Consider the following 22,491-nt stretch of genomic DNA (forward strand, 5'->3'; position numbering starts at 1 on the left):
GTTGCCACTGGTTGATTTTCTTTCAATCCTATCACCAGCATAGTCAGCATCACAAAATCCAACCAACTGATAATCTAAGGATTTCCTATAGAGGAGTCCAAGATTAGTTGTTCCTTTCAAATACCTGAAGATTCTCTTAACAGTTAAATGAGATTCTCTAGGATCTGTTTGGAATCTTGTACACAAGCATACACTGAATAAAATATATGGCCTAGATGCAGTGAGATATAACAAAGAACCAATCATACCTCTATACAGCTTTTGGTCTACTGTTGATCCAGTATCTTCTTTGCTTAAGGTGAAGGTTGGATGCATTGGAGTGTTCATCACTTTACAATCTTCCAGTTTGAACTTCTTCAGAAGCTCCTTTGTATACTTTATTTGATGAACATATACTCCATCTTTGTTTTGATTGATTTGAATTCCAAGGAAGAACTTCAATTCTCCCATCATGCTCATTTCAAATTCATCCTGCATTAACTTAGAAAATTCCTTGCAAAGAGATGCATTAGTAGAACCAAATATTATATCATCAACATATATCTACACAACAAGAATGTCTTTCTCAAGAGTCCTCCTGAAGAGTGTTGGTCAACCTGACCTCTTTTAAAATCAACTTTGATCATGAAATTACTTAGTCTATCATACCAAGCTCTGGGAGCTTGTTTCAAGCCATATAGTGATTTCTTAAGTTTGTAAACATGGTCAGGATGCTTAAGATCCTCAAAACCAAAAGGTTGCTTGACAAACACTTCTTCTTCAATGACTCCATTAAGAAATGCACTCTTGACATCCATTTGATATAATATTATGCCATGATTTACTGCATAGGATAGAAGTAACTTGATTGCTTCCAATCTTGCAACTGGAGCAAATGTTTCAGTATAATCAATGCCTTCTTGTTGACTGTAACCTTGTGCAACAAGTCTTGCTTTGTTTCTGACTACTTCACCTTGTTCATTCAACTTGTTTCTGAATACCCATTTTGTTCCAATAATGTTCTTATACTGAGGTTTAGGTACCAGACCCTACTCATCATTCCTTTGAAACTGATTAAGCTCTTCCTGCATAGCTAGTATCCATCCATCATCTGACAGTGCTTCATCAACTGTAGCAGGTTCAATCACTGATAACAGTCCTATCATAGACTCATCTTGTCTGAAGTATGATATTGTTCTTCTAGGACTTTCTTTGTTCCCTATGATTTGATCCTCAGGATGTGAAGACTTGTACTTGAAAGTATTCTTGGATTGAGTAGCTTGCTGAGAGCCATCTTGAGCTTCATCAGAAGCAACTTCATCTAGTGCTTCTAAAGTTGGTTCAACTTTTGGACTATCTTCAGATTCAGCTATATGATCAGGTTGTGGAGTATCTTCAGGAACCAGTATATCTGCAAAACTTTCATCTTGCTCTGAAGTTTTATTTCCAGGCTCTTTGTCATCAAATTTAACGTGCATTGGTTCTTCAACACAAAGTGTTTCTGAATTATACACTCTGTATGCCTTTAACCTTTCAGAGTAACCTAAAAAGATTCCTCTTTGGGCCTTGTCATCAAATTTCTTTAGGTAGAGCTTGTTATTTAGAATGTAAAAGGTACATCCAAATTGATGAAAGTAAGAGATATTGGGTCTTCTTCCCTAAAAGAGTTCATATGTTGTTTTCTCCAAGATAGGTCTAATATAGATTCTATTTTGGACACAACATGCTATATTCACTGCTTCTGCCCAGAAATGTTTAGCCAAATTGTTTTCATGGTTCTAGCCATTTCTTGTAAAGTTCTATTCTTTCCCTCTACAACCCCATTTTGCTGTGGAGTTCTAGGAGAAGAGAATTCATGGACAATTCCATGTTTTTCACAAAAATTTTCAAATGGCTCATTTTTAAATTCTCCACCATGATCACTTCTTACTTCTAAATACATCATAAGCATTATCCTTACTTTTCAAAAATTTTACCCAAGTTCATCTGCTGTAAGCATCAACAATAACTAATCCATATTTACTTCCATATAAGGATGTAGTGCGAACTAGTCCAAATAAATCGATATGAAGTAATTCTAAGGGTCTGGAGGTTGAGACAATGTCTTTTGTTTTAAAAGATGATTTCACAATCTTCCCTTTCTAGCATGCACTATAAAGTGCATCTGAATGATAGTCAATGTCTGGTAGGCCTTTGACAAGTTGCAACTTACTAAGCTTAGAGATTAATCTCCAGTTAGCATGTCCCAACCTTCCGTGCCACATCCATTTCTTATCATTCACTGACAGAAGACAAATTACCTTCTGATCAACCAGTTCAGAGAAGTTAATTTTATAGACATTCTCCATCCTCTTTCCCTTGAATACTATGGACTTGTTATCTTTGTTGATTACTGTGCAGTTGGTCTTTTCAAACCTCACATCATAACCATTATCACAAAACTGACTGATACTCAAAAGGTTATGTTCAAGACCATCTACCAACCACACATTATTAATTGAGATAGAGGAGTTACCAATAGTTCCGGTACCAATGATCTTGCCAGACTGGTTGCCTCCAAACTTCACATTTCCTCCTTCTTTAATTGTGAGGGTGAGGAACATAGACTTGTCTCTTGTCATATGCCTTGAGCAATCGATGTCTAGTGATGAGTCAATAATTAGTTAGTTTTGGTATAATATTTAGTTTCGTTTTAATTAGATTTAAGTTTATTTTATTTTAATATTATTTCCTTTTTGAACTATTTTACTTCAATTGCATATTATTATATTTCAGGAATAAATATTTGATGGATTGAGTCTTGGAGCAAAAGAAATGAGTTTGGAGCTGATTTGGAGCAAAAATATGAAGATTTGGAGACAAAAATATATCTCCCCAAAGTCAGAAGCTTGGCACGGCCCGTGCTAAGATTGGCACGGCCGTGCCACCCTCTAGGAGTGCCTATTGCTGCTTTTGCTTTAGATTTAAGCTACTCTATTTAGTTTTGACCAAAAAGCCCACAGTTGCTTGTGGAACATTCTAGTGATGTAATTGCTTAGATTTTAAGTTGAATGTATCCTATAAATATAGTAGCTAGCCATCACAAACAAAATCATCTTTATTTCCTGGAATTCAATAAGTGACAATTGTTTTTCTCAATAAAGTTCTTCTTTTATTTCTTTACTTTCTTGTTATTTACTTTATGCTTTCCTTCTTCTTGTCTGTGTCTACGATGAACATAAGTGAGTAGACTTCTCTTGTCTTGGGGTAGAACTAAGTTAGGAAACACTAGAACAGATGAGCTTTTCATTTTATGAGCTATGCTATATAACCACCCTGTGAACACTTGTTTCTACTTGCTTGATTATCTTGCCGATGTAGGTAATAGGCCTGCCGGTATGGGAGAGATAGTAGTGGGTGGCATCATCACATACATAGCTAGGCAATTTGAAGTGGGTGAAGATGAGGGGATACATCCAATTGAGGGAAAGAATAGGCTTAACATAGAGACCCTCATCTCTATGAACTTCATAAAACATCATCCGCCCATGCCGTATTCACTCAAACTCAATGTGCCTATTTTGTTACTACTTCCTAACCCATCTCAGACTAACACCGAGGTGGAAGCAAATTTGTTGTATGTTGATGATGACCAGGTACATGAAGAGCAAAATCTAGATGAGGGAGACGGTGCTCATTTGCACCATGATGCGGAAGAAGGTGCACACTTGCACCATGATGAAGAGCACCATGACCAAGAAGCCGGTGGGCTAAATAACAACGAAAGATGGGCATGGATGCAAACTGAGGTTGAGAGGATAAGCACCGAGCAACAAAGGCAAGGTGTTGAAATATCCGGACTAAGAAATGATGTCCTAATGGGCAACCGCATGACGGAAGAAAACAATGAAATGCTCCTTATGATGCTCCGAATGAAATTGTGAGCTTTCCTCTTCCTCTTTCTCTTATCTCTTCTCTCTTTCTCCTACACTTTCTCCTCCTCCTCCTCCTCCTCCTCCTCCACCTCCTCCTCCTCCTCCTCCTTCTTCTTCTTCTTCTCTTTTCTTTTATTTTGAATCATTGAGCACAATGCTTCTCCTAAGTGTGGGGGGAGCCTAATAAAGTGTCTTGAGTTGTAGTGTTTCCAAACTCCCTTGAACTTTATTCTTTTGTTTTGTTTTTATTGCGAAAAGCATGATTAAGTAGCTTGTTTTTATTGAAAATTATGGCATAAATTTTTTGTTGTCTTCTCTTAAAAGGTTGTTTCTTATACATGAAAGTGATCTCTTGTGTTTTAAGTGTTCTTGCTATACCCACATCATATTTTATTGTGAAAATTCTCCAATGAGAAAAGCACTTAGTTGCAATCTTTGAGCAAGTGTATGAGTAGGTATTTTAAGGAACACGTTCTAACCTTAGTGGTAACTTAGACCCTTAAAAGTCTTTAGAGTAAAAGTAGTATAAGTTTGTGTGGGAAATAATGTGCTTTATTGTTATAATGTGTTAAAAAAATGGGGTGGGAGAATATCACCAACACATGGAGGAAAGGACACCCCCTCGCTGACTTCCTAAGTGTGGTGATGCCTCTCTAATTGAACTTAAGTTCTATAAATCCCTCAAAAGAGGAAATAATTCATCAAAACATGGAGGAAATGATACCCCCTCGCTGACTTCCTACGTGGAGATGATTAATTTATAGCACTAATTAGGGTGATCATGGAATCTAGGAGGAATGGATACCCCCTCGTGGACTTCTTATAAGAAAATGGTATCCCCTAAGCAATCTGCAAGCCCCCAAGTACTTAAATTGTCAAGTTAATTCTAACTAAATTCCCATCTCTCTTATATGAAATGAAGAAAGGACTTTTCTTGGTTACTTTAGTGTTGAGGATAGAACCTGTTCCTCATAATATCTGTCTTATACAGGAGCAAGAAAAGGGTTGGACTACACACACACACTCACTTGAGACTTGATGTTGGGTTGAACAGGTTCACAAGGAATACTTGAAGTTGTGACTAGTGTACATTGAAATAAAGCCTTAAGATAGACATGAGTTTTCAATTGTATTGCCATATGTTAATCTTTTTGTTGCTGCTATGTCTATGCCTTTTGCTTGAAGACAAGCAAAGATTCAAGTGTGGGGGAGTTTGATGAGTCAATAATTAGTTAGTTTTAGTATAATATTTAGTTTCGTTTTAATTAGATTTAAGTTTATTTTATTTTAATATTATTTCCTTTTTGAACTATTTTACTTCAATTGCATATTATTATATTTCATGAATAAATATTTGATGGATTGAGTCTTGGAGCAAAAGAAAGGAGTCTGGAGCTGATTCGGAGCAAAAATACGAAGATTTGGAGACAAAAATATATCTCCCCAAAGTCAGAAGCTTGGCACGGCCCGTGCTGAGATTGGCACGGCTGTGCCACCCTCCAGGAGTGCCTTTTGATGCTTTTGCTTAGGATTTAAGCTACTCTATTTAGTTTTGACCAAAAAGCCCACAGTTGCTTGTGGAACATTCTAGTGATGTAATTGCTTAGATTTTAAGTCAAATGTATCCTATAAATAGAGTAGCTAGCCATCACAAACAAAATCATCTTTATTTCTTGGAATTCAATAAGTGACAAATGTTTTTCTCAATAAAGTTCTTCTTTTATTTATTTACTTTCTTGTTATTTACTTTATGCTTTCCTTCTTCTTCTCTATGTCTACGATGAACATGAGTGAGTAGACTTCTCTTGTCTTGGGATTGTTGGATAAGTCTAATGACATAATCCGAATCAAACCAAACCATAAACCCTAATTTTATATAAGTTTACTTTCTAATCTAATTTCACCGTTTTCATAATGAATTAACAATTACCGAACTAGGAAGTAAACGCGGAGGGTTTTGTAATTGTTAATTCATCATCTCAAATATCAATTCATAAAGCGAACACGGAGCTTTGATATTGGAACAAGTGAAATTATACAAGGGTTGCGAAACATGAGAATAGTCTAGTAAACCTTGAGACATATAAAGTTTCGTTCTTCAAGGAATCTAATAACAATCAACCATGATAATAGGCTTGATTGTTAGAGGAACACACTCACTGACTTCGAGAGAAGCTTTGATACGCTAAAGAGAAACTTGTCTTTAGAAAGTAAACCAAATATGGAATTAGAAGTTTAGGGTTTGTTTGTGAAGGATTCGTTTTTATGATGAACCAATAATCCCAAGGCTCCTTTTATTATTATATTTACTTTCAACCAACTGAAACCCTCCACTTTACAACTTTCTTCTCTTCTAATCATCAAATTAAAGTTAATTGAATTGAACAACTCTCTGTCGAAATGATACTCTCTTTTATTACTACTTCGATAGACCACGCACTTGCGGCTTATCCCATCATCTAGATACCATGATTTTTTCTTTTCCTTTGCTCTTAGACATATTTGTAGCATTGACAATTTCAGATTTAGGTACCCATTGTTTTATGGGTCCTTTGAGGTTAATACTAGAAGTTTTACTCTTCACTTTTTGTACCTTGTACTGTAAGTTTGGTAGCTTCTGATTAATCATTACCTTAGGTTTAACACCTTTTGGTTTTGATTCCCCAAGAGCAATAACTATTTTGTTCTTCTGAAACTTAGACTTCAGGACTTCCGATTCAGGTTTCAACAGACTCTGAGGAACAGGTTCTGATCTCTTCAAAATCTTGATCTTTAAAGTCTTAGAATCAGAGTTTATCATTGCCTTTGACTTAGAGTTCTTTGGCTTTGATGTAATCTTAGCCTCAGAGCTGGAAGCTTCAGGTTCTGACTGAACTACAGTTTCAAACTTAGCACCTTCAGGTACAAAGAAGGTTTTTAATCCTTCCTTGATGCATTCACAACATGCTTTAAGACTGATTTCATTAGGTTTCCCTCCTGAAAATTCAATCCCTTTACCATTGTTTCTGTAAATGCTGTAAATCATTGAAGCAACTTTGCTTCTGTCAATACCAGATATAATAAAATCCTCAAGAACAATTTCATGTTTGCTTAAAGACTTTCCATTACACTTTTCTTGTAGCTTCTGACAAAGAAACTTGAGCTTCTCTTCATAAGTTTTACAAATGAAGTTAAAGCCTCTAAGTCCTTCTTCAGAAGCTTTCAGATCCAATAGAGTTGATTCTTGTTGTTTCATTAAATCAACATATTTTTCTTTTAAATCTTTCAACTCATTGGTTCTAAGTTCAAAGTGTGTAAGAAGTTCTTTAAGAGACTCAATAAGTTCTTCTCTGGGAATTTTAGATTATACCTCATTTTCATCTTCAGAATCTGAATCAGGTTCTGCTTCTGAAGTCACAATAGCCACTAACCCCATAGCTATATTTGCTTCATCTCCAGCTTCCTCCTTTTCAGACCCAGATTCACTATCTAAATCTTCCCATGTTGCCATTAAACTCTTCTTAATCTGCTTTCTGAATTTCCTTGAGTTGAAACTTGATTTCTTTGACTTATCATTTGATTTGTCCTTCTGAAGATCAGGGCAATCAGCAATGAAATGTCCAGGCTTCTTACAGTTGAAGCATCCCTTCTAATCTTCTTTCTTGGAGCTCTTGTAGACACCTCTCTTACTCAAAATTTTCCTATTCTTCCTTGCCAGATACTCAAGCTTGTTGGAAAGCATAACTATCTTCTCAGTAGGATCTTCATCAGAGTCTCCATCAGGGGACTCTTCTTCTAATTCAATAACTTTAAGAGCTTTTGATGACTTCCCTTTAGATGGTAGAGCAATAGATTTACTCTTCTTAGCAGGCTCATGTTCATTTAGACTTATCTCATGAACCTTGAGAGAGCTGACAAGATCTTTAACACTTAAAGTGTTTAAATCTTTAGTTTCCTTAATAGCATTAACCTTGGGTCTCCATCTAGCAGGCAAGCTTCTTAGTATCTTGCTCACATGATCAGAAGCAACATAACTCTTCTTCAGTATTTGTAGTCCAGAGACTAGGGTTTGAAACCTTGAGTACATCTCCTCAATAGTTTCATCATCCTTCATCTTGAACAATTCATACTGATGAACAAGCATAAGAGCTTTTGCTTCTCTGACCTTCTTGCTGCCTTAGGTATAGCAGTGACAAGTGCTCTTCTGATAGTATGATGCTTCTTGTAAAGTTTCTTCTGAGCAGGAGTATGTTTCTTTCTATCAACAGCAGTCCCTTCTTCATCAAGGACCAAGTCACCAGCACCATCTTCAAGTATGTCCCATAGTTCTTCATCTAAACCCATGACATAGCTGTAGAAGTTGGTTTTCCACCAAGAGAATTCTTCAGGATCTCCACTGAACTTAGGAATTTTTCCAAAGTCAGATTTCTTGTTGTCACCATAATCAAATGCGACAGCATGGTTGTGCCCAGATCCAGAATTGGAGGTATCACCAGACATGTTTTTCTCAGATCTTTTTCTGTTACACTGTTAAGTGTTAAGACAACAGACCAAGGCTCTAGATACCAATTAAAAGTGAGAAAAACACAAGAAGGGGGGTTGAATTGTGTTAGCTTTTTCTTCGTTTTCTCCTAAGCTGAAAACACTGATCAGAAGCAGATAGAGTTCTACTTCTGAAGTGATGTTCAGGACTAACTTGCAGCGGATAAAAACAGAGAGAGAGAAAGAAGAAAGACACAAAGCAATTATACATGTTCCTTCCACAAACCGGAAGTAGTCATATCCCCCTTGCACTTCCAAGGAGAGATCACTAAAATGTAATATCTGATTACAACTGCTCACTGCTAAACTTAGCAAGAGACTTCAAACTACTCAAGCACAACTGCAAGAGACTTCCTATGCTCCTGAACACAATCAAGAGACTTCTAATGCTCAAGCACAACTGCAAGAGACTTCTATTCAAACAGAATTACAAAGAAAAATGTTTGAGGTAGAACACTTGATATACAATCAGTGGTGTTCACAATACAAATCATATATAGACTCTTAAGACTCTAAAATTTCTAAGATATGAAAGTTGTAAAGAAATTCTAAGTGAAATTTTGAATGCAGAACAATTTTAGCAGAGTTTTGGCACTTGTAAATGGTTGTTGAGTCATTTTCAATCTCTAAGTCTTCACTCCTTTATATAGAGGTGTGAAAGAGACGTTGTGAATTGCCAGCACATCAAAATAGAGTCGTTTGATGCTTTGATCAATCGCCAATGATCTTTTTCCTGATATGGTTATTGTCCTATGAAGGATCAATTTCAAATCCATTCCAGTTGTGAAGGAACATCGTTGCAGGCAGAGCTGTTTTTCTTGTCTTGTAGCAAAGGCAAAAACGGAGTAGTGGAGGTAGTGGTTGTACACTTCGTACAATTGTACTTTGTCAATGCTCTTTAAAGAACAAGCATCCAATGCCTTCTAATCCTTTTAAAATAGCCATTGCTTCACTCTTCTAGTCTTCTGCAATGCTTAGACGAGATTAAATCCATTGAACAACCTTTGAAGCTTTAAGTCTTGCATCTCCTGATGAACTTCAGCTTCTGGTGATCTTCTGCTTCTGATGAGATTGCTTCTGATGAACTTGCTTCTGATGACGTCATCACTTCAGGAGCACTATACTTCAGGAGCACTTCTCTTTAGATGCTTTAAGCTTCCTTTTTGTTGATTCTATAGCTCTCTTTTATTCTTCCAGAACCTATTTAAGATGTCAAATTTTGTCTATGGTCCTGTACACACAAATATTAGCTTATCCAATTGACAATTTTTAATACCTTGTTATCATCAAAACTCTCAAAGGGTAATGTTAAACACATTTTGTTCCAACATAGTTTCTTTGGGCTATGGCCTTGAAGAGACCATTTAGTGGTCTAGTGTCTTTTTGGGCTACGGCCTTGCAGAGACCATTTGGTGGTCTAGATTTATTGGGCTATGGCCTTGCAGAGACCATTTGGTGGTCTAGTTTTTATTGGGCTAATGTCACTCGGTGGCGGGCCTTGCTAGAACCATTGAGTGGTTCATTCGTCCATTAGTCACGGTCTAGTGGTTCATTTGAGTCTTGCATATCATGCACATCATGCATAAAGTTTTACAAAATAGTTTTTTTATACTTTATTCTTTTTGCCTATTTTTAATTCTTTTTAGTTGATGAGTGTTTTTATTATTATTTTACGCCATTTTTCTGAGTTTAGGTGATCCCATGTGGAACCGGAAATTGACCCTTACACTAAAATAATGTTGTAGGTACCAAAGAATGAAATATGAAGTTTATGTGTGATGAAAGCGTGCACGGGGTCAAATTGGGTTTTTCAATGGAAAAGAAGAGTAGTTTTTATTTAATTTGTAATCGTAACTTTTAAAATATTTTTGGACTCTATTATTAAAGAGTAATTTTATAAATTTATTTAAATAGCAAAGAATAAATTTTAATTAAGTAATGTCTTGGATTAAAAATCATGGGCGTTACAGGCCTACTGGGCCATATCTCTCAAGTGTTGAGTGTCTAGTTTCTTCCGAATGGAATAATCCAGGCCACCAGTGGCCATTTCGACTAACTCATGTTTAGGCACTTGAGTGAAACATCTTGCCTTTAATAATTTCAATCTATTGTGATAATCATCAATGGATTTAGTGAAATTCCTCTGACTCTCGCCAATTCTTTTAGACTTATCTTAGATTGGCCAGTGTAGAATTGCTCATGGAATATCCTTTCTAATTCAATCCAATTTTGGATCGAATGCGGTGTAAAAGTAGTAAACCATGTAAAGGCATTCTTTGTTAAAGAATTTGGAAAGTATTTCAACCTCAAATTCTCATCGATTGCTAGATCTCCTGCCTCCGTCAAATACCTTGCGATATGTTCGACAGTGGACTCACTGGTATCTCCTACAAATTTGGTGAACTTAGGAATTTTATAACCCCAAGAAAGTTCAGATTGTAATACCAATTCCGACAAAGGACAAACAAAGTTTGGCTTATGTAGGCCATTATATTTTCGACCAAATTGACTATGTTGTTATGTGCTCCTATGTTTTGGTGTTGGACATTCCTAACAACTTAATCGGCATTATTGTTTCTATCCACAAAGATCACTTCAGGTTGACCGTGTATTATTGGTTCGACCGGTTGGGTTGAGGCACAAGTGGTAGCCTCTGAACCATTGGTTCAATCAACTACAACGGTTGTTGATTTTTTACTTGTGTAACCGGTTGGTGAACCGGTTGTGGGGGTGCAAAGAAATCTGTTATTCTCCCCATTTGTGTGGTTAAGGCTTGATAACTCCAATTTGTGTCACTTATTAAAGGATTAAACACGGTAATAATTTGTTGTGTTAACCATTTTGTGATTACTCTCATCCATTTGTTGTCTTATCAAATTCATCGAATCTGTTGTAAACTGTGGTAGAGTATTCCGACCGAAAATGCTAGAACTTGAGGGACTATGTACGTTGTGCATTCTGAACGGATTTACTTGTTCTGCAAAAATGGACGCACTATTATGTACATTTGCGATCATTGAAGTTGGCATACCATACGGTTGTTCCCTAGAAACGTTCTGCATGTTGATATTTCGATCATCAAGCCCAGGCCTGACTAACGAAGAACTTGGAATGTTGGTAGTCGAAGGAACACCAGCAGTAAATGGGGGTATAAAGTTTCCCATTTCTGGTCGTGTCATTGGGACGGACGTAGAAACGGTTGAGGGAGCGGTTACTCCCATTTCCGTCAAAATTAACATAGCCATTGTTGCCCCCACAGGGGTCGACACGTTCAAATCTCCTAAAGGATAGGTCGCTTGTAAAGGTTGTGCATGTGAAGATGATTGTGAAGAGGATGAACCGGCACGAGGCATAGATTTACCACTTCTTAAATCCATACACAAACAACTTGGTGTGTCTAGCAATAAAGTTACCTGGAAATAGTAAACAAAATTCTAAAAACGGATATCTCAAAGAGATGAGTTTTGAAAAAGTTTTTGAAAATCAATTGCACAAATTGGGTCCCACTGGGCGTGCCAATTTGTTTGCGTGTGTTCTCAGCAAACGGGGGCTAGTTCTGATTATTACAAGCGAGATCGAACTAGAAATCTCAAGACTCGTTGTGCAAAGGTTTTTATCGAAAAAGAGTTTGAAAAAAGGGAAACGAGATGCACTCAGGTTGCTTAGAGGGCAGGACGGGTGTAGAAATAAAAGTGCACTGTCTCTTGACAGGTTTGAGATTGCAAGCAATAGCAAAAGCAATATAAAATTAAAGGAAAAGATAAAAGTTTTAAGCACGTAAACATAAAGGAAAGGTAAAATGCATTGCATTAAAAATAAATGTGGTCTACAAATCAGTTTACATACATTATGTATAACTCGTTTTCCTAAACGCCGATAGTTTGAGTGTTATAGAATTCTATAAATGATTTGCGACCCATTTTTCGGCTTGGAAACACCTATTTATACTAAAAACCTAACTGGCGAACCACTTGCCCCATGATCAGCACTTCCTCCATCTTGGACAACTGTTTGTCCCCACGTTCCCACTAAGGAAACCGTCTTTAAGCTTGAAATTGTGCTTTCCCGACTTAAATGCTTGACTTCGACACGAGCGCTCTTTTAGCCTTGATTTGTCAAAATTCTGACTATGCGTGCTAGGCTTGATGTCTTGTCGAAATCCTTTAAGTTGAATATGAGACAGCCTTCGATTCCTGCAAAGTTAAAGGTCAAACAAATGTTGACCATATTAAATAAGCCTATCAAAATTACAGGCTAACAACATCATCAATTACATTCTTCAGAGCTATTTAATAAACATCACCAATTATATGCTTTAGAACACCTTAACATGAATATGAATACATGGACTTCAAGTAAGGGCTCGACAATGCATAACTCACCAAACTATATTAACATAATAATCATCACCAATTATGTTATTCACCAACAATTGAATTATCAAATACTTACATCCATACAATCAACAATTCATAATTCAACAAGTGATCACCAATTCATCAAATTAAAATCACCAAAAGAATCATCAACATATCATCATTAAATATCATCATAATCATCATCAACATTTAACACCTCAAAGAAACGATAATGTTTCAAGTTCACACTTCATGTAAAAGACATACATTTATCCACATCATGACATTCATCATTTTAAACACCCAATCCTTAACAATTCATTCACATTCAATCATACTAACATGAATTCAAAGTCTCCTACGAGTTAGCCGACCATAAAACATTAATTTGACAAAGTTCGTCTAAGTTTATGAAAACTAGCACTTTCCGACAAATTCTCCAAAATCAAAGTAAACAAGTTCAAATGCCTCAACTGAGTATATACACAAATCACATATGAGTGCAGTAACATATACATATACGTATCATAGGCCAATTCCGATTAATTCCAAAATTCTCCTAAGTTCGTCTCGTTTTTCTTCATTTTGCAAAACCAATTCATTCACAAAACAAACCAAGTTAATCCATCAAATGATAGGCTAATTACTCCTACATATCCTAATTAAACTCCTAGTAATCAAGTTTTGAGGTTTGGGACCAAACCATAACCTTTGGGTTCACTAAAATATAGTTTTGCTGAATTTTTGTAAAATGCATCAAGACCTACTCGTAGTATTTTTACCATAGCTCAAAATTGAAAAATTATTTTTAAGCCAAACCACAACCATTAGAAAGCTAACATCTTTATCTAAAACTTTCATGTTCAAACCAAAAGCCAATTCAAAACAGAAAAGGGTTAAAAATGCTTAAAAACATAAAAACTGAAGTTCTGGCAGAAGGTTCACACACGGCCGTGTGTCTCAGTGACACGGTCGTGTCACCTTATCAGTACAACATTTTTCTGAATTTTAAAACCTTCACGTTTTCGCGCGTAAAATTCAAACCGTTAATCCGTTTTCGATTTCGTTTTCGCCTATGCGTTCCTTACACTTAGCTCTATCACCTTCTACAGAAAATTAATGTTCCTCCCATCCCAAGACAGCTTACTCAAAATCACTTAGAACTACTTGTTTTCCAAAATCATTTAAACTAGCTTTTCATATAAAAACTCAAGTTTCTTACCAAAACCTTTCACAACCAAAACTTATGATCAAAAACAGAAGTTCATCTAACCTAACTCAACACAAAAACATCAACAATCCACTTCAAATCATCAAGAATCACAATTCACCATTACTGACCCATTTTCTCCAAAACTCAATAAAACAACAACAACTTAATCACAACTTCACCAATAACAACACCCAAGGTATCAATTTATCACCAACAACACAACATAACATCAATCAAAGCATAATCTCACAATTTCATCAACAATCAACAACAACAACTTCATTTTTACCAATTTAAGCAAAAATCATTAAAATAACTTATCAACAACAACAACCATGAGTTTTAAGCACATAATACAACAAATTCATAAAGGTTACCATACCCTTAAATTCACATGAATTAGGAGCACGAATTTCATCACTCAAAAACACAAAAAGTCACAATTATCACAAAAACACTTAAACCCATAGTTGAAAATAAGTGATTATGACTTAATTATGAAAAGTAACCATACCCCTTACCTCTAGTTCTTCAAGATTCCAAACTCTAGCGTCAATTTAGCTCCTAACCTCCAATCCCAATCTATCTCTCTCTAGCTCCTCTTCTATCCATTCACTTGATTCACTTTCCCTCTCTACCTCTATCTCAAATTGTTTTTTTGAAATGAGTGAATGAATGTAATTACCTAATTTTCTCATAAGACTAGTGTTTATATAGTCACTACATAAATGAGATTGTCTTTAGTTGTCTTAATGGGCTCAATATTCTTACTAACTAAATCACCAAAGTTACTACACACTTAAACCATCAAAATAACGAATAATTACTGTCTCTAAATAATTACCCCGTCTCACTAGTAACTTAGTAAAAATAATTATTCCCACTTAAAACACTAAAAATAACCCTCTGAGTAAAATGACTAATTTACCCTTGCTCACAAAAAGACCAAAATACCCCTGAGTCTAAAACGACTAAAATACCCTTCTTAAATAAAAATCCACTAATCCCAATTAAAATACACACAGAGACAAATAATCACATACAAGCACATATAAACACACAAAGTAAATAATTAAAACAATTCTAGCAAAAAACGGGATGTTACAGGCCGTTGGATGGGAACTCGTTGGTGAGGTTCCTCGTCGTGGGCAGGCTGCAGAAGATGGAGAGGCAGTCTGTCTGTCGCGGTTGACGCGTTGGACTTGGCTCTAGAGGTGCATATTGGCACCATTGGCAGTCATGGTTTTTAGTTTGAAAGCTTTGGTTTTTTGTAGGTAAAAAACGAGAATAGTTATTCCCACATACGGCGCCACTGATCATACCTGATTAGAATGTGACTGCCGGTGCTCTTGAATGCGGTGGTTGAAGATGGTGGAAATGCGTCAATTTGAGTACTGGAACGGCGGGGGTGTGTGTACCTGCAGACACTCCAACGCTCAAGTCGGTAAAGGTCAAAAATGGAAGTTAAGAGACGAGAAAGATTCTACCTTGGGGAATGCTATGAGTCCCCTTTATATAGAGGTGTGTGTGTGTTTGAAGAGTCGTTGTAAGGCACACGTGTGCCCGGCGGTTACGAAATCGTGGGAAGTGTAACCACTAGAGAGAGATTCGCGGGAACGTTGGAAAAGAGACGTTACAGTTTGTTTGAACTGGTCTCAGTTGCTCTGTGGACCCTTCTTGCGGGAATGATGTGTGTTGCGACTAAACTGCCAAATGTGGTATTTGAGCTGAATTGTTATTGAGTTTAAGCAATTGGGCCTTAGGTCTTTGGCCGGTCCAGAACAATATATATTGAGTTAGAACCCTTCTTAAAAAAAAGATTCAAAATAATTTTTTTATTCTTCTTGATTTTTAAGAAATATTTTTTTGTTAATTTAGAAGTTGATTAAAATTTTTATTATATTGAGTGTGAAAGTATTTATTAAAAAGTTATTAAAAAAAGTTATTTAGACCGATTTCACACACAATAAATATTTATATTGTTAGGAGGAATTAAATATATACTCTTCTTTTGACCAAAAAAAAATACCCTTCTTTTAAAAAAGGAAATATCAAATATTCACTTCCTTCAAAAAAAATATTCACTATTTACTATTGTTGAAAAGATTATTTTTTTGAAGAACTGTTGATGAAAATATGAAATCACCAATTTAACGATTTTGACATTTTCTCCGATTGAACTAGAATTTGTATATAAATAAATACTTGTTTTTATTATTGAGTGTGAAATCATTTATTTGTTTTTTGTTCATGAGTGTGAAAGTATTTATTGAGTGTGAAATCATTTATTTATTTTCATGAATGTGAAAGTATTTATTTTACTATTGAAAAAATAGTTATATACGAGACCCATTTTCTTCAACGAACTCAACTCTATCAACTGGATCCCACTTCTTCCTCTCATACAGAAACACTTCTCGATCCGAAACGTGATTAGAAAAACACCCTTCTTAGTTTTTTATCCTTCTTCTTTTGGTGAGTGTTTATTATCCCTATTGTTAATTTTTGCCATTTTATCTATTAGCTTCATAACCCACAAAATTGTTCCTGGGTTAAATTTGATTTGATAAAGATGCTAAGATTTTACGTTTATTTATGATGAATTTGGGTATATAATTTTGTATCTGCGTTTTCTGAATTGATCTCTTTTATAACCTATTTTTCCGAAATGAATTCTTTTCATTTTTGTTTCTCGGTAAATAAATTGATTGAAATGGCTATGTTTTAAATTCTGTAAAAAAAAAATTAGAGTTCCTCAATTCTGTGTAATTTATTCCATTTTATACTCATGATACAAATGAATTTTGCTTAATATTTTTTTTGTTTGAATTGTGATTTCAGCTTTTGGAGATGAAGAAATCCGTGTCTGCCACAAATGTTAAGGTTGGCAACAATATACCTGAAGATCTTGTCTTTTCTATCCTTTCAAAATTGCCTCTGAAATCTTTGAAGCGATTTGGATGCGTACACAAGTCATGGGCCTTCTTGTTTGAAAACCTTCGTTTCATGACCATGTATCGCAACTACTTCATTTCTAATAATCATTTTTATTATGATGGTACTTCTATCCTCCTAAACCATACAAATAATCCTTTGCCTGGTGATGCATATTACAATACTTTGTATATACTTTCTGGTGAGAGGTTTGAGAATAAGTTCAAATTAGATTGGCCACCTCCATTTCACGAGGATGGCCGTTTTATTGATATTTTGGGTCAAACTAGTGTCAATGGGATTCTTTGTCTTGCAAAAGATTGTGACCTAAAATGTGTATTTTGGAACCCTACCACAAATGAATTCAAGGTTATTCCATCCAGCCCTTTCCTGTATCAATCACATTATTATGACCCTATGGTTGATTGTCATGGTTTTGGTTATGATCATCTTAAAGATGATTATAAGGTGATACGATGGATGTGTTTCTTTCCAATAACCGATGTAGATGAGCCATGGGAGGAAGATTTATCTCTCGACAATACCAGCGTAGATGAGCCAATGGAAGAAGATTTAGATCTCCGTCCCATGTGGGAGATATATAGTCTAAGAAGTAATTCTTGGAGGAAACTTGATATTGAAATGCCTTGTAGTCGTGCATATGAAAAATTGTACATGGATGGAGTGTGTCATTGGTTGAGTCAAACGGATGACCCTAATAGTTACGAGGTTGAGCGATGCTTGGTGTCATTTGACTTATGCAATGAGGTGTTCCTTACAACAATGTTGCCTTCAGACATAACTGAACGTTATGTTCTTTTGCATTTGACATTGTTAAATGGGTCCATAGCTTTTATAAAATATGATGAAACAACTACTTTTGACATAAGAATCTTGGGTGAAATTGGTGTGAATGAATCATGGGCTAAAGTCTTTGTTGAACTTTTACCTTGCATTGAACGTCCTATCGGAGTAGGGAAGAAAGGTGATATATTCTTCATAAAAGACGATGATGAACTAGTTTGGTTTGATTTGAGTACCCAAATGATTGAAGACCTTGGTGTTAACGGACACAAGGATTTTTGCCATATAATAATTTATAAGGATAATCTTCTCCCAATTGGAGGTTTATGACTTTGGATATAAGCATTTTACCTTGTATTCATATTGGCTTGTTAAGTCCACATCTTATAATTGCTATTATGTATATGACAAACCTAGAAGCTATGTGATGATAATATGGATCTTACTTTATGAATTTTATTTTGTAGTCATACTCAAAAATCACATCTACTTTCCATTTTATTTGTAAGAATGATATTTGTCCCTTATGTAATGGCCTTCAATTTTATGTATAAACTAGGTATATAACCCGTGCGTTGCACGGGTTTGATTAAAATATTTTAAATAATTTGTTTACTGAAATTAACAAATCTAGAAGGCATGTTGAAGTTTTCTTTGATTTGAAAAATTGACTTTTAAAATATTTTTATTTTTTTTCCTTGTCAAGTGAATATAGAATAAAAAGAGATATATGGATAAAAAATTGTTCTTCACATAGATAATATGACATTCATTTGTATAAATAAATCAATAGAAATGTAGTTGAATGGTCCGATCCGATTTAGGCCTCATTATGAGATAATCTTCATAGTGAGTTTTTTAATGTGCTTCACAGTGGGTTCTTCAAGGATGCTTGATATTAGTTCTTGAAAACAAATTATTATTAGTTTTTAAAGATGATACATAGACATAATGCAAGCTTAAGAATGACTCAAATTTAGTTTATATATAAGATTTTTTTACAGGTGACACCGACATAACTCGAGTTTAAGAATGACTCTAGCGTACTTTATATATAGATAAATATAGAGATTGTAGTTTTTTTTGGGTGACCATATAGCAATCGTAGTTAATGGTTTAAGTTTTTTAATCCTTTTTCTTAAGGAATTGGCGTAACCTTTATTTGCAATAAATTTTAAGGAATTTATTAAATCCCCGTCCACCATCTTAAACTCAAAAATATCCCCGTCCACCATAACCTTTGATTCAGAACTAATTAAATCCAAATCCGAGGTAGAAATAAGGACCCGTGCATAGACAAGACGAATTTTATCCAACGTAGAGTCATCCACTCTCAACAACCGACCACAATCGTAAACACACAATTTAAAGAATTCAAAATTCCATGCTTGCAACGGAACCCCGTAAATGAGTGTCGCTTTATCCAGTTGCACATAGATTAAAGAATGGAATAAAGTAGTCAAATGTCATAGCAATCTTATCAAATTATCCTAATCAACTATTGATTTGTTTTTCATTAAAGAAAAAATAATACTTTGGAAGTAGTGTAACATAGTATTAATTGAAGGGTACAATTGAAAATAAAAAGTTATTATTGCATTGAAAACCGAAAGTGACATTCATTTTGAAACAAATTTTTTTGGCTAAAGCGACACTCATTTTGAAACGGAGGGAGTAGTATTTTTCCTAAGCAAACCACTAAAAATGTGTAACTTATATCATATCATTCACCTTTCTCTATATCTTTATTTAGAGACACTATTATGTATATATCTCGGTTTTCTCTATCTTAATCTTAATTATACTCTAATCTCTTTATTATTATTTTTCTATGAAAAAATAGTAGACACTTGTCTTGACATTTATAAACTAAAATACCACTTTTATGCAAGAGACAGACTTTCATATTTAATTTAAAATATTTTAATAAGACTGAATTGAACTTTTACTTCTTCACTTTCTATATTATTAATATTTATATAAATAGTTGTTTCATAATATATTCTTACTGTTGCCAATATATCATCCATCGTTCAAGAATAAAGATATGGCAATGGCAATGTATTTTATGAGAAAAATTGTGCATATTATTGAATTAAAAAAGCCATATTGTAACTGTTTGGGTTGTAAATGTTGGTTTATGTTCAACTTAAGTGGAAAATTAAGACAAATACATGAGGAAATTACTGTTACGTATTTGGAGTCTTCCAATGTGCAATTTACTTTATTTCTTCCTCATTTTTTTGTACTTAAATTTTAGATAACGTTTAAGTTTTGTATCATTAACATTACACATTAAATTGATATGGTGGAGATAAAAATAAATTTTAAAATAAGAGAGAGTGAGAATAAACTCTTTTAGAAGTGCCACATTTGGCATAATGCTTGCATATGGGAGCAACAATGGTATAACAAAGATCATTATACTCCTGCCATCATGCATACAAAAATAAAGATCTCTGCCTATGTTTACACCAAGAAACAAAATAAAAAGGAAAGTTATAAACGTAAATTAACAAAAATTATATCAATTCCAAGCCAGTGATAAAACAACATGGATATAATGTATGAAAATTACAATAGAGAAACTTTGAATCCCTATCCTAACCTAACATTGAAACAAAAACACAACACAGAATCAAAATTTATAGCACCCAAGAGCTAGTTGGAGAAACCCACCATGATCAACAATAAAAATTTATATAATAATTAGCACCATGCATAAAATCATATAGTCATGCATAAAATGATCAAAATATATTTTTTTTTGATAAAAACGAAGTTGATAAAAATAAAGGAGAAATAGTTGAGTTATATTAGCCAAGTTATATTAGTATTTGATAAAAGTATAATTGGACAAAAATTATATAGTCATGTACAAAAAAAAAAATTGATAAAAATAAAGGAGAAATAGTTGCATGAAATAGTATCAACAGATGAATGTAAGTGAAATGCTTTTAATGGATCATTGTCGATGCAGTGACAATTCAACATACTACAATTATACTTCCACAACCCCAAGATCAACGGCCTCCAATTATACTTGTACGTATGGAAAAGTAAAAGCAATCCATGAGATCGATTAACCAGAATTTTCTTAAAATATACACGCAGACATGTACTTGTTTCCCAAAGTAGGTAAGAGGTTAATGACATATTCAGTGCTATTTTCTATGGTTAGATGAAAATTCTCAATGTTTGGTGTGGCTGTAGTGATAATCTATTGGCTTAAGTTTAAACAGACATCTTGTGTCTTGTGCTTTTACATTGTCAAAAAAAATTATGTAACTGATATATGTTAATATTATATTAATTGCATTACTACAATGCTTCCATATGTTTTACTTTTACTCTTGTTTTTGAAATACACTCGTATAGTTTACTTTCGACTTCTAAAAGATTTTTTGGCTATAGTGCTTGGCATTTGAGGTTAATTTTTTCTATACAATAAGCCATTGGTGAGCCTTTAAATATTGTGATTTATTTTCTCTGTTCTTCATGTTATGTTTGAGGTGAGACAACCATAGATCTTATGTGAAAGTTTGTGTTTTTGTTGAGAATGGTTGTTTTGTCTATGTAGACAACGGCAAAAGTGTGTCCTCGTTCAAAAATTGTACGTGTGATGGTGGCTGCTTGTTTTGTGGCAAAAGTCTTGAGACTGGTTGTTTTATGTAGACTGATTGTTTTCTCTAGTTCACTGTCAGACATCACTCATATAATCCTTTGCTTTGCCAAATTTCAATCCTGTCCAAGGGCGAGGTTGGCAGCTTACGTTGGATCTCTATGGTCACGGTCTAGTTCATTGTCAGACATCATTCATACAATCCTTTGCTTTGCCAAATTTCAATCATATCCAGGGGCTAGGTTGGCGGCTTGCATTGGATCTCTGGTCGTTACCAAAAACATAAAAACAAAGTAACACTGCCATAGGCAATGACGAAACGAAGGGGGCTACTTGTTTGTAGGAACAACTTGTTTTCTCATCCCTAGAGTCATCTTCTTGTCAGTATATCGACTCTTCCAGGGTTTGTGACGATCTGATTTCTTTTTTCATTTGCATGGCTATTCTCCTCCTTTAATCTCTATATTTCAAGCTTATGTCATTGATCAAAGGTTTGGTTTGAAGGCAGGACAAACACAAGAATTTGGGGGGGGGGGGGGGGGGGGGGGGGGGTGTTGAATTGTATTAGCTTTTTCTCTCTTTAAACTAAGTCCAAAGTTCAGCTTCTGATGGAGTTCTAAACCTGAAGCAATGTTAAGAGTTAAATGCAGCGAATATAAAAGAGATAGAGAAAGAGAAGGGAAAGACACAAACAATTATCCTGGTTCCTTCCATAATCCAGAATTAGTTCAGTCCCCTTGTCGCTTACAAGAGATTTTTCACTATAATCATACAAGATTACAATTTCTCAAGCACACAAGCAAGAGATTATCTATGATCAATCACACAAGCAAGCGACTTCATATGCTCAAACACACAAGCAAGAGACTTATAATAAACAAATATTACAAAGAAATAATTGTTTGGTTGAACACTTGATATACAATCAGAGTTGTTCACAAATATAAAACAGTTCATACTCTAGACTTAAGCAAGAGATTATCTATGATCAATCACACAAGCAAGAGACTTCATATGCTCAAACACACAAGCAAGAGACTTCTAATAAACAAAGATTACAAAGAAATAATTGTTTGGTTGAACACTTGATATACAATCAGAGTTGTTCACAAATGCAAAACAGTTTAGACTCTAGACTTAAGCAAG

At 34.8% G+C, this 22,491-nt stretch overlaps 1 protein-coding gene across 1 annotated transcript; it reads left to right on the plus strand.

The window, feature by feature from the left end:
• The first annotated feature begins 16,336 nt into the window (after window positions 1-16,336).
• Window positions 16,337-18,177, plus strand: LOC146946735 (F-box/kelch-repeat protein At3g06240-like). The gene is made up of 2 exons (XM_085744654.1): window positions 16,337-16,460; window positions 16,827-18,177. Exon 2 carries the CDS (start codon window positions 16,836-16,838, stop codon window positions 18,051-18,053), a length of 1,218 nt encoding a protein of 405 aa, XP_085600780.1. The 5' UTR covers window positions 16,337-16,460; window positions 16,827-16,835; the 3' UTR covers window positions 18,054-18,177.
• The last annotated feature ends 4,314 nt before the right edge of the window (window positions 18,178-22,491 follow it).

Source organism: Medicago sativa, chromosome 2 (assembly GCF_051527215.1).
Source record: "Medicago sativa cultivar Bolivia chromosome 2, Bolivia_mono, whole genome shotgun sequence".
NCBI lineage: Eukaryota > Viridiplantae > Streptophyta > Magnoliopsida > Fabales > Fabaceae > Medicago > Medicago sativa.

Excerpts from the sequence above, each read along its gene's own strand:
- LOC146946735 (XM_085744654.1), top strand. The coding sequence starts at position 16,836 with ATGAAGAAATCCGTGTCTGCCACAAATGTTAAGGTTGGCAACAATATA.